Source organism: Oncorhynchus gorbuscha, linkage group LG21, assembly GCF_021184085.1.
Source record: "Oncorhynchus gorbuscha isolate QuinsamMale2020 ecotype Even-year linkage group LG21, OgorEven_v1.0, whole genome shotgun sequence".
NCBI lineage: Eukaryota > Metazoa > Chordata > Actinopteri > Salmoniformes > Salmonidae > Oncorhynchus > Oncorhynchus gorbuscha.
Window position 1 is genome coordinate 57748995 of NC_060193.1, and position 12500 is coordinate 57761494.

The 12500-nt window shown below is 46.0% G+C and overlaps 1 protein-coding gene across 1 annotated transcript in view; it reads right to left on the bottom strand.

Annotated features, from left to right (window-relative positions):
* The window catches only part of LOC124008290 (tensin-like), a 336276-nt gene that overhangs the window by 42894 nt on the left and 280882 nt on the right, over positions 1-12500 (bottom strand). The window contains 6 exon segments of the mRNA XM_046319446.1: positions 1155-1238; positions 3350-3414; positions 6529-6651; positions 6942-6992; positions 7146-7317; positions 8793-8842. Coding sequence (XP_046175402.1) covers positions 1155-1238; positions 3350-3414; positions 6529-6651; positions 6942-6992; positions 7146-7317; positions 8793-8842 — 545 coding nt within the window.

Sequence of the window (12500 nt, forward strand, 5' to 3'; positions counted from 1 at the left end):
TGGTCCGGTCTCCCAAATTAAATTAGGTCGGAGCAGGAAGCAATCACAGAGCAGCTGGGTTGTGTAAGGAGCTCCCTGTGTAACAGCGGGGTCACGCCGGAAAACACGGCCACACAGATTCTGACATATTACAGTTACTACTGTACAGAGATATATATATATATATAATGTTGGGCTGCCACAGAGATCAAGTCTGGACAACCATCCGCCATTTTGGCTCAGAACATTCCACTCAAGGATCTAACCTATATTCTAATCTAGAGTGGAATTTCCTCACAAGAATGTTGATGATGATTTGATAGTGATACCTCTCAGAACAGAAGTGTGTTTCTCTATGTGGTGCGTGTCTACGGCAGCGTAGCAGTGCTGAGATCCACCCCCCCTCCCAATGTTAATGTCACACATGCCAGACCATAATAAGTTCAGACTGCGGGGAACTGGCTGGGGGATAATTATATCTGAGTAAGGAAACAGCAGCTGGTCAGAGGCCTGGTGCTGCTACTGCTGCTGTTGCCTGCTGGATACACCTGGGGTTCCCTTATCTGCCACAAACTATGGATCCCGGATCAGTTTGTAATTACTCAGTAATGACCTATGGCTAGGACTGGGTTAGTGAGATCTGACCCTAAATCAGTTCTAAGCGCCACTAAGAGTTCCCTTACAAAGCCACCTGTTCAGCATGCCAGATCACTGAGGAGGGGAGGAAGGAACGATGGATAGTAGTGTCAGAATGAACTCTGAAAACCATTTGACCTTTCAGCTCTCAGTGGAATCCTGGAGAATGCAAAAAGCTGCTAGGCTTTCCAAAAAACATTATTCCTCAATTATGTCAATTAGCTTCATTGGGAGGATTAAGGGAACAAGAAGACAGAGGCATTTCCTGTTTGGGACGCACTGGGAGCGAGGGACTGAGGAGAGGAGGATAGCCTTTGAAACAGTGAGAGTTACACCAGGTCATCCATTGACTGGATTCCACTCCGAGAAGTCACGCCCCTCCCTTTACCCTTATTGACTTCTTCAATGAACAGAATGAAGGATACACATTTTAAGAATGGAATCCAGCCAGTTGCTCTCACCAAGGGATCAAACTCATCCAGCCTATAGGAAGTTGTAGAGTGCAAAAACAAGAAGTGAGCTAGTAAGTGGTAACTGACCTTCTCTGGGACGGTTGACCCACAGGAAGTGCTTTGTCTTCGTAGAAGCGCCTCATGGCGAACCTGTCCAGTGCCTGGTCAGCACTGAAGACCACAGGAGAGACAAAGGTCATGATCAGCTCTTCTTCACTGAACACATACAATATACTATACAATAAGTTTGCCCTGAAATGCCCCTGAAAATTGTCCTTACGTTGTCTTCTCCCTTAATCGACCGTGTCCCTTAAGAAGTGTCCTTAATCTACAGCTTTTCATCGTTTGCCATCCCCACAATGCTACATTATCCCAGTGTTATTATCTGATCAATGTACAGATATAGGATCTTAATTTGATCACCCTGTTGCAGGAAAACTTTCCTGAAGTGTATTTGAGGTTAAAAAGTATTCTGAAGTTCAAAAATGTCCATTAATTATAATCCACATCATAATTCACATGTCCTGTTGCTGCAGGATTATTTTCCTGCTGTAGCAAACTGGCTCAAATAAAGATCCTACATCTGTAACATGTAACGTTTGTTTACTGTTTACTCTTCTAGAATGCCAATGACTCTCAAGCATTAAGCAAGATAGTTCTATCTCAGGTATCAAAGAAACAAGTGTGATTTGACCTTTCTTATCTTTACAGGATATGACATATTTAAATGTTCCTGTTTATTGAACCAAAAATACACCAGAGCCTGAACAGAATGTTTTGGCATAACAACCACATCAGTGTTTAATTTGAGACCCGATCCCGATTCCCTTTGGCCTATCTATCTGTTACAGATCTACGTGCTTGTCCTGACATCACCCCATGGTTTTGTCCATGACTTGACCGACATCTCAAGGGGTGAAGCCATTGAAATCAGGGGTGAATTCTAATGGAAGTCGGTCAATTCAGGAAGGGATTTGAATTTAAAATCCCAAAATGGAAAAAGCTTTTGACATATATTGTTTCTCCTTTTTAGCTTATTGAGAAGTCAATTAAAATAGATGGCCTTTTTTGAATTACTGAATTAAAATTTCAGTTTACTTTCTGAATTGACTGCCTTCGATTCAAATTGACCCCAACACTGATAGTCATCTAAAATGACATGTATAGAATGGACAAATGTCTGTTTGTATTCATCTGGAAATATCTGTGAACTTTAAGGATGTACGGAACCCCAAGCAGGGTGGTGATACGGAATGAATACATTGTTCCATGTTGACTAATAACAAACAGGGTACATGAGGTCAGTTTGTCTGCAGTCAGAAGTCTCTGGTACCTGGCTGATATGTTGACTAATAACAAACAGGGTACATGAGGTCAGTTTGTCTGTAGTCAGAAGTCTCTGGTACCTGGCTGATATGTTGACTAATAACAAACAGGGTACATGAGGTCAGTTTGTCTGCAGTCAGAAGTCTCTGGTACCTGGCTGATATGTTGACTAATAACAAACAGGGTACATGAGGTCAGTTTGTCTGCAGTCAGAAGTCTCTGGTACCTGGCTGATATGTTGACTAATAACAAACAGGGTACATGAGGTCAGTTTGTCTGCAGTCAGAAGTCTCTGGTACCTGGCTGACATGTTGACTAATAACAAACAGGGTACATGAGGTCAGTTTGTCTACAGTCAGAAGTCTCTGGTACCTGGCTGATATGTTGACTAATAACAAACAGGGTACATGAGGTCAGTTTGTCTGCAGTCAGAAGTCTCTGGTACCTGGCTGATATGTTGACTAATAACAAACAGGGTACATGAGGTCAGTTTGTCTACAGTCAGAAGTCTCTGGTACCTGGCTGATATGTTGACTAATAACAAACAGGGTACATGAGGTCAGTTTGTCTGCAGTCAGAAGTCTCTGGTACCTGGCTGATATGTTGACTAATAACAAACAAGGTACATGAGGTCAGTTTGTCTACAGTCAGAAGTCTCTGGTACCTGGCTGATATGTTGACTAATAACAAACAGGGTACATGAGGTCAGTTTGTCTGCAGTCAGAAGTCTCTGGTACCTGGCTGATATGTTGACTAATAACAAACAGGTTACATGAGGTCAGTTTGTCTGCAGTCAGAAGTCTCTGGTACCTGGCTGATATGTTGACTAATAACAAACAGGGTACATGAGGTCAGTTTGTCTGCAGTCAGAAGTCTCTGGTACCTGGCTGATATGTTGACTAATAACAAACAGGGTACATGAGGTCAGTTTGTCTGCAGTCAGAAGTCTCTGGTACCTGGCTGATATGTTGCTGTAATGCATGTAGGCAGCCACCACCACTCCTGTCCTCCCACGGTTCCCCTGTAGAAAGGGAGAGAGAGGGGGAGAGAGGGGGAGGGAGAGAGTGGGAGGGAGAGGGAGAGAGAGGGGGGAGAGGGAGAGAGAGAATAGGGGGAGATAGAGAGAGGGAGAGGGGGTGGATAGGGGGGATGGGGAGAGAGGGAGATATATTTTTTGAGAAAGAATACAAGGCTATTTTTAGTTACACACTTGAAGGCCAAATAATGTTTGTACCTGCAGTGTAGACATGTAAGTGCTGGACGGTGAGTTAGATTTGAGTGACCAGGCTATTTTCAAGCCAAACTGTCATAGATGGAATGTGATTAAACTGCCTGGTTCCATTTATCACAATGACATTGTTTGTGGTCAAATCCAACTGAAGCTATAAATGCAACACTACCGGAGAAACCTTTGACCCTCAACTCTGAAACAGCAAGTGGAGCATTTCTGACTGGGGCGATAACAAATAGCATTTAATCAAGTTAGGCGTTTCTGAATGGAAGCAGTTCTTCCATCTTGACCAAAAGCTTCAATTTCAGGACGAGGGGGAAAATAAGTGTTGGTAACCATGGGGATGCTCTGTTTGCTACCACTTGTTGTACATATTGAATAAAATGTTCCCCCACAGACTTATCAAGTTACTACTCACTATTCAGCTACATTGACTCAAAGTCTTTAACACGGATTGATAGAGACTTGAGATGAAGTTTTTAAAGTCGTTTTTTGGGGAGTTACTGTTGTTTATATTGGATCATTCATGACAAGTTGTATGATGAATCATTGGGACTGAGAGGTTGGGGGAGGAGGATGTGCTGCCAAAACACAGGCAGCAGCAGCAGCAACAGCCTCTATTAGAATCAAATGGCTCTCATGTTCACTGGATTTCTTTGTGAAATACGGCTTCAGTCTAACAGTCTGCAGTTAAGAACCATTTAAATGTTTAACCAGCAATACTAGAATGTGGAGGACTTGTCTTCCAACTACAAGACAGCTTGATTATCCCACTTTGTCCAATGAGGTACAGGGAGTTTGGTGTTTTATCTCCTTACCAATGAGGATGGAGGACATACAGAGTAAAGTATTCATAGGGGACTTTCTCCCTGGGACCTGGCTGTCTCCTTTCACACTCTTCAAACAGAGACCACCCTCTACTGTCCTAAACACAGTGGACCGCGGCATACTGTAACACTCCCGGGAAGAAACCCTTCCTTCCTCCCTTCCATGGACTGATCAGTGATCTGTAAGACCACGGGACCTTGTTCCAATACCCTGACTATGTATCCTTCCTTCCTCCCTTCCCTGGAGTGATCAGTGATCTGTAAGACCACGGCACCCTGTTCCAATACCCTGACTATGTATCCTTCCTTCCTTCCTTCCCTGGAGTGATCAGTGATCTGTAAGACCACGGGACCCTGTTCCAATACCCTGACTATGTATCCTTCCTTCCTCCCTTCCCTGGAGTGATCAGTGATCTGTAAGACCACGGGACCCTGTTCCAATACCCTGACTATGTATCCTTCCTTCCTCCCTTCCCTGGAGTGATCAGTGATCTGTAAGACCACGGGACCCTGTTCCAATACCCTGACTATGTATCCTTCCTTCCTCCCTTCCCTGGAGTGATCAGTGATCTGTAAGACCACGGGACCCTGTTCCAATACCCTGACTATGTATCCTTCCTTCCTCCCTTCCCTGGAGTGATCAGTGATCTGTAAGACCACGGGACCCGGTTCCAATACCCTGACTATGTATCCTTCCTTCCTCCCTTCCCTGGAGTGATCAGTGATCTGTAAGACCACGGGACCCTGTTCCAATACACTGACTATGTATCCTTCCTTCCTCCCTTCCCTGGAGTGATCAGTGATCTGTAAGACCACGGGACCCTGTTCCAATACCCTGACTATGTATCCTTCCTTCCTTCCTCCCTTCCCTGGAGTGATCAGTGATCTGTAAGACCACGGGACCCTGTTCCAATACCCTGACTATGTATCCTTCCTTACTCCCTTCCCTGGAGTGATCAGTGATCTGTAAGACCACGGGACCCTGTTCCAATACCCTGACTATGTATCCTTCATTCCTCCCTTCCATGGACTGATCAGTGATCTGTAAGACCACGGGACCCTGTTCCAATACCCTGACTATGTATCCTTTCTTCCTTCATTCCTCCCTACCCTGGAGTGATCAGTGATCTGTAAGACCACGGGACCCTGTTCCAATACCCTGACTATGTATCCTTCCTTCCTTCATTCCTCCCTTCCCTGGAGTGATCAGTGATCTATAAGACCACGGGACCCTGTTCCAATACCCTGACTATGTATCCTTCCTTCCTCCCTTCCCTGGAGTGATCAGTGATCTGTAAGACCACGGGACCCTGTTCCAATACCCTGACTATGTATCCTTCCTTCCTCCCTTCCCTGGAGTGATCAGTGATCTGTAAGACCACGGGACCCTGTTCCAATACCCTGACTATGTATCCTTCCTTCCTCCCTTCCCTGGAGTGATCAGTGATCTGTAAGACCACGGGACCCGGTTCCAATACCCTGACTATGTATCCTTCCTTCCTCACTTCCCTGGAGTGATCAGTGATCTGTAAGACCACGGGACCCTGTTCCAATACCCTGACTATGTATCCTTCCTTCCTCCCTTCCCTGGAGTGATCAGTGATCTGTAAGACCACGGGACCCTGTTCCAATACCCTGACTATGTATCCTTCCTTCCTCCCTTCCCTGGAGTGATCAGTGATCTGTAAGACCACGGGACCCTGTTCCAATACCCTGACTATGTATCCTTCCTTCCTCCCTTCCCTGGAGTGATCAGTGATCTGTAAGACCACAGGACCCTGTTCCAATACCCTGACTATGTATCCTTCCTTCCTCCCTTCCCTGGAGTGATCAGAGATCTGTAAGACCACGGGACCCTGTTCCAATACCCTGACTATGTATCCTTCCTTCCCTGGAGTGATCAGTGATCTGTAAGACCACGGGACCCGGTTCCAATACCCTGACTATGTATCCTTCCTTCCTTCCTCCCTTCCCTGGAGTGATCAGAGATCTGTAAGACCACGGGACCCGGTTCCAATACCCTGACTATGTATCCTTCCTTCTTCCCTTCCCTGGAGTGATGTGTCCGACCACCTACCTTGTTGTGAAGCACCACTACATTGTGTTGGTCAGCGTTGAGCCAGGTGTCCATGGCCTTGCACATGCTGCAGATCTTATCCAGGGCAGGAGCATAATGGTCTGGCCAGCCAAACTCCAGGACCTACAGGGGACCACACAGACCACTATCACATATCAAAACTTCCACCACTACCATTGCATTTAGGAGAGTTGTGTGTGTGTGTGTGTGTGTGTGTGTGTGTGTGTGTGTGTGTGTGTGTGTGTGTGTGTGTGTGTGTGTGTGTGTGTGTGTGTGTGTGTGTGTGTGTGTGTGTGTGTGTGTGTGTGTGTGTGTGTGTGTGTGTGTGTGTGTGTGTGTGTGTGTGTGTGTGTGTGTGTGTGTGTGTGTGCGTGCGTGCGTGCGTGCGTGCGTGTGTATTTGTGTGTGTATACCTTGTGGTTAAGCTTGGTGATGTCATTCCTCCGCTCACTTAGGTTGAGGAGCTGAAATCCCAAAACCCACACCAATAAGCATGAGAACGATTCCAGGAAACAGTTGTACATCAGCAACAGGATGTGACAGGGTGCATGAAAAGCCACCACACCAACAGACAGGCCCGGTAGTGAGGTAGAGCAGTGGCAGGACAGGGGTCTCACCAGATAGTGTTCCCCGTGTTTGGAGGCCAGCATGGAGGCCACCTCCTTGATGTTTGAGGTGTAGCTGCGCTCCTCTGCTCCGCTGGGGAAGGAGACAGAGATGATCCTCTCGGTGATGTACACCAGGTCCACCTCATAGTTCTCATCCATGGCCTGCAGCAGACTGACACTCCTGGGGAGGAGAGAGGAGAGAGGAGAGAGGAGAGAGGAGAGAGGAGAGAGGAGAGAGGAGAGAGGAGAGAGGAGAGAGGAGAGAGGAGAGAGGAGAGAGGATAGATAGTTAAAGTGATGTACACCAGGTCCACCTCATAGTTCTCATCCATGGCCTGCAGCAGACTGACACTCCTGGGGAGGAGAGAGGAGAGAGGAGAGAGGAGAGAGGAGAGAGGAGAGAGGGGAGAGGGGAGAGGATAGATAGTTAAAGTGATGTACACCAGGTCCACCTCATAGTTCTCATCCATGGCCTGCAGCAGACTGACACTCCTGGGGGGAGGAGAGGAGAGGAGAGAGGAGAGAGAGGAGAGAGAGGAGAGAGGAGAGAGGAGAGAGGAGAGAGGAGAGAGGAGAGAGGAGAGAGGAGAGAGGAGAGAGGAGAGAGGGGAGAGGATAGATAGTTAAAGTGATGTACAACAGATTCACCTCATGGTTCTCATCTATGGCCTGCAACATACACAATCCTGGGGAGAGGAGAAGAGGGGAAGAGGAGAGGAGAGGAGAGATAGTTAGAGAAATTATGTACACCAGGTCCACCTCACAGTCCTCCTCCATGGCCTGCAGCAGACTGACACTGCTGGGGAGAGGGGGAGTGGAGAGAGGGGGAGATGAGGAGATGAGGGGAGATGAGAGGAGAGAGGAGATGAGGGGAGAGGAGAAGGGAGGAGGGGGAAGAGGTGAGAGAGTTAGAGAGGTGATGTACACCTCATTGTCCTCCTCTATGGCCTGCAGCAGACTGACACTCCTGGGGAGGAAGATACTTAGAGTTCTGACAAAACGTTTCAGAGTACTGAGCGCAGATCTAGGATCAGCTTCTCCCTGTCCATATAACCTTGCTCCTTATGATCTAAAAGGTCAAACTGATCCGAGATCACCACTGCTACTCTGTATGAATATGGCCCCTGATATCTTACAAGGTTTGTACATCAGCACTAGTCTATGAAGCTCTTCCTTGGTGGCTCTTGTGTGTGGTATCTATTATCTAGCATATCTTTGATGTATGAGTCTTCAGTACTGACAAACCGATTTATGTCTATGGTAATTGGAAAGTGGTGTCATATGATAACACACATGTTTTCATAAACATCTTCAATCCTTCAGTTCAGAACAAAGTGTTCTGGAATGATCCAAGCGGGTATTACGCAATCATTCTGATCAGCTCCCCAAATCCCGACTCCCAGTTGGCTGTTAGATGGGAAACGTAGCTGGAGAAACAGGCATGGTTGTCACAGTGATCTGACAACAGGATAGAATACATCCTGATGGGGTTTTGATAGGCCTGTGTCCATGGATTTCAGTGTGTGTTGAGCGCTATGGGCATCAATGAACCGAAACGTGAGGTCAGAGAAACAGGTGTAAACGTGGCCGTATACTGCAGTAGATGAGGAATAGTGGCAGCCTGGATAGTGAGGGAAAGACAGTGGTCTCTCTTACCGTGATGGCCTTCGTCTAGTCTGCTCACTCTTACAGGACCTTGGGGTTCCCTACAGAGAACACAGAGAAGATAGAGCACACACTCAGTCTCCTTGATCAACTTGGCATTGTTTGTGTTTGACGTAAGTGTGCGAGTGAGTGTAATACACAACTGCATTGTAAATTCCACATTAAAGCACACTGGATCTGGTCTTCTACTATATCAAATCCAAACACAACTGGATGGAATTTAGCCATGAGGAGATGCGTCCATTGCTTTGAGATAACATGATATCCCTGGGGACGTACTTGTACCCAGTGTCCCCATCCTCAGTCTAACTATAGAGAGAAAAGCAGGGGAGAGTATCGAGGATTCATTTCAACAACGAGGGTGATTAGCAGTAGACAATAGATCACAGTGTTCAGACACAAAGTGCTGTGTTCTAAAATAGATGCTGGTGCTTTAAACACATAGTATTACCATGGTATTAGCCTGTCTATGACCCTGGTGACAGGGTGGTGATGGGTTGGTTGGTTAGTGGCATGTGGCATGTGGCAACAGTCTTAAACAGCTTTCAAGGTTCATCTCCTCATCTCCTCGTCTCCTTTCCTTCATGGTAACGTACTTCAGCAACATTAGGAAACATCTAATCACTGATAATTGGTTGTTTCCTGTTACAGTAATCCAACTGGCATCACATACTTGGCGTGTCCTGCAACCAAGCAGCCAATCAGCACACTCCTGGCACAGGCTACAGTTTGAAACGTTCAGTTTGATACGCTAGCAAAGTACTGTATGTTTGAAATGTGAAATTACCCAAACATTTAAAGTTAGCCTGTACAGTACATAGCTGTCTGTCAGTCTGTGTTTGACCCTTCTGTAAGAGTTACATTGATTACATCCTGCCATCTGTCTGTCCATGGTCACGAAGACAGGGAGATGAGGACAGGGAGACGTCTACCTATACTAGGACACCAGTAGAGCTACCCTTAGTGATTCAACATCCTTTTTACCACAAGGCAAGCACTGCCTTCCCCATCTGGCTGGAGAAATACACAGCACTATGTGAAGGAGGACACAGAGGACCTGAACAGAACAGAAAGTTATGTACACAGTACAGAGCTCTGTGTTGCCATTGTTCCATTCATTTCTCTGTGATGAAACTAATCCTCGTCAGACAAAAGGAAAACCCATTATTCATAGTGATGTGACGAGAAACAGATGCTGCCTGCTGGAACCAAGGACACTGTTGCTCCAAAACTGTAACAATATGTCTGATCACAGGGGACAAGAGTGACAATTACATAAGAACAAGGTCTCTTGCATCACACACATGGCATGGACACACGCAGAACTAAACGTGTACACACAACACAACTACCAAGCCTCTCATACAATCTGTGTCCAACCGTCCACACAAACACACCACTGTGTGTGTGTGTGTGTGTGTCCTACGTTCCCACCTCAGTAATGCTCATCACAGTTATCAAAACCAGCTGTAAAGATACTCTACCCAGCAGGACCAACAAACTACCAACAAGAGAATCCCAGAGAGACAGGAGGAAGACATTCAATGTAAGACCACAACACACAGAGACAGGAGGAAGACATTCAATGTAAGACCACAACACAGAGAGACAGGAGGAAGACATTCAATGTAAGACCACAACACAGAGAGACAGGAGGAAGACATTCAATGTAAGACCACAACACAGAGAGACAGGAGGAAGACATTCAATGTAAGACCACAACACAGAGAGAGAGGAGGAAGACATTCAATGTAAGACCACAACACAGAGAGACAGGAGGAAGACATTCAATGTAAGACCACAACACAGAGAGACAGGAGGAAGACATTCAATGTAAGACCACAACACAGAGAGACAGGAGGAAGACATTCAATGTAAGACCACAACACAGAGAGACAGGAGGAAGACATTCAATGTAAGACCACAACACAGAGAGACAGGAGGAAGACATTCAATGTAAGACCACAACACAGAGAGAGACAGGAGGAAGACATTCAATGTAAGACCACAACACAGAGAGAGAGACAGGAGGAAGACATTCAATGTAAGACCACAACACACAGAGACAGGAGGAAGACATTCAATGTAAGACCACAACACAGAGAGACAGGAGGAAGACATTCAATGTAAGACCACAACACACAGAGAGAGACAGGAGGAAGACATTCAATGAAAGACCACAACACAGAGAGACAGGAGGAAGACATTCAATGTAAGACCACAACACAGAGACAGGAGGAAGACATTCAATGTAAGACCACAACACACAGAGACAGGAGGAAGACATTCAATGTAAGACCACAACACAGAGAGACAGGAGGAAGACATTCAATGTAAGACCACCGCACACAGAGAGAGACAGGAGGAAGACATTCAATGTAAGACCACAACACACAGAGAGACAGGAGGAAGACATTCAATGTAAGACCACAACACACAGAGACAGGAGGAAGACATTCAATGTAAGACCACAACACACAGAGACAGGAGGAAGACATTCAATGTAAGACCACAACACAGAGAGACAGGAGGAAGACATTCAATGAAAGACCACAACACACAGAGAGAGACAGGAGGAAGACATTCAATGTAAGACCACAACACACAGAGACAGGAGGAAGACATTCAATGTACGACCACAACACAGAGAGAGAGACAGGAGGAAGATATTCAATGTAAGACCACAACACAGAGAGACAGGAGGAAGACATTCAATGTAAGACCACAACACAGAGAGACAGGAGGAAGACATTCAATGTAAGACCACAACACACAGAGACAGGAGGAAGACATTCAATGTAAGACCACAACACAGAGAGACAGGAGGAAGACATTCAATGTAAGACCACCGCACACAGAGAGAGACAGGAGGAAGACATTCAATGTAAGACCACAACACACAGAGAGACAGGAGGAAGACATTCAATGTAAGACCACAACACACAGAGACAGGAGGAAGACATTCAATGTAAGACCACAACACACAGAGACAGGAGGAAGACATTCAATGTAAGACCACAACACAGAGAGACAGGAGGAAGACATTCAATGAAAGACCACAACACACAGAGAGAGACAGGAGGAAGACATTCAATGTAAGACCACAACACACAGAGACAGGAGGAAGACATTCAATGTACGACCACAACACAGAGAGAGAGACAGGAGGAAGACATTCAATGTAAGACCACAACACAGAGAGACAGGAGGAAGACATTCAATGTAAGACCACAACACAGAGAGACAGGAGGAAGACATTCAATGTAAGACCACAACACAGAGAGACAGGAGGAAGACATTCAATGAAAGACCACAACACACAGAGAGAGACAGGAGGAAGACATTCAATGTAAGACCACAACACAGAGAGACAGGAGGAAGACATTCAATGTAAGACCACAACACAGAGAGACAGGAGGAAGACATTCAATGTAAGACCACAACACAGAGAGACAGGAGGAAGACATTCAATGTAAGACCACAACACACAGAGACAGGAGGAAGACATTCAATGAAAGACCACAACACAGAGAGACAGGAGGAAGACATTCAATGAAAGACCACAACACAGAGAGAGAGAGACAGGAGGAAGACATTCAATGTAAGACCACAACACACAGAGAGAGACAGGAGGAAGACATTCAATGTAAGACCACAACACAGAGAGAGACAGGAGGAAGACATTCAATGAAAGACCAC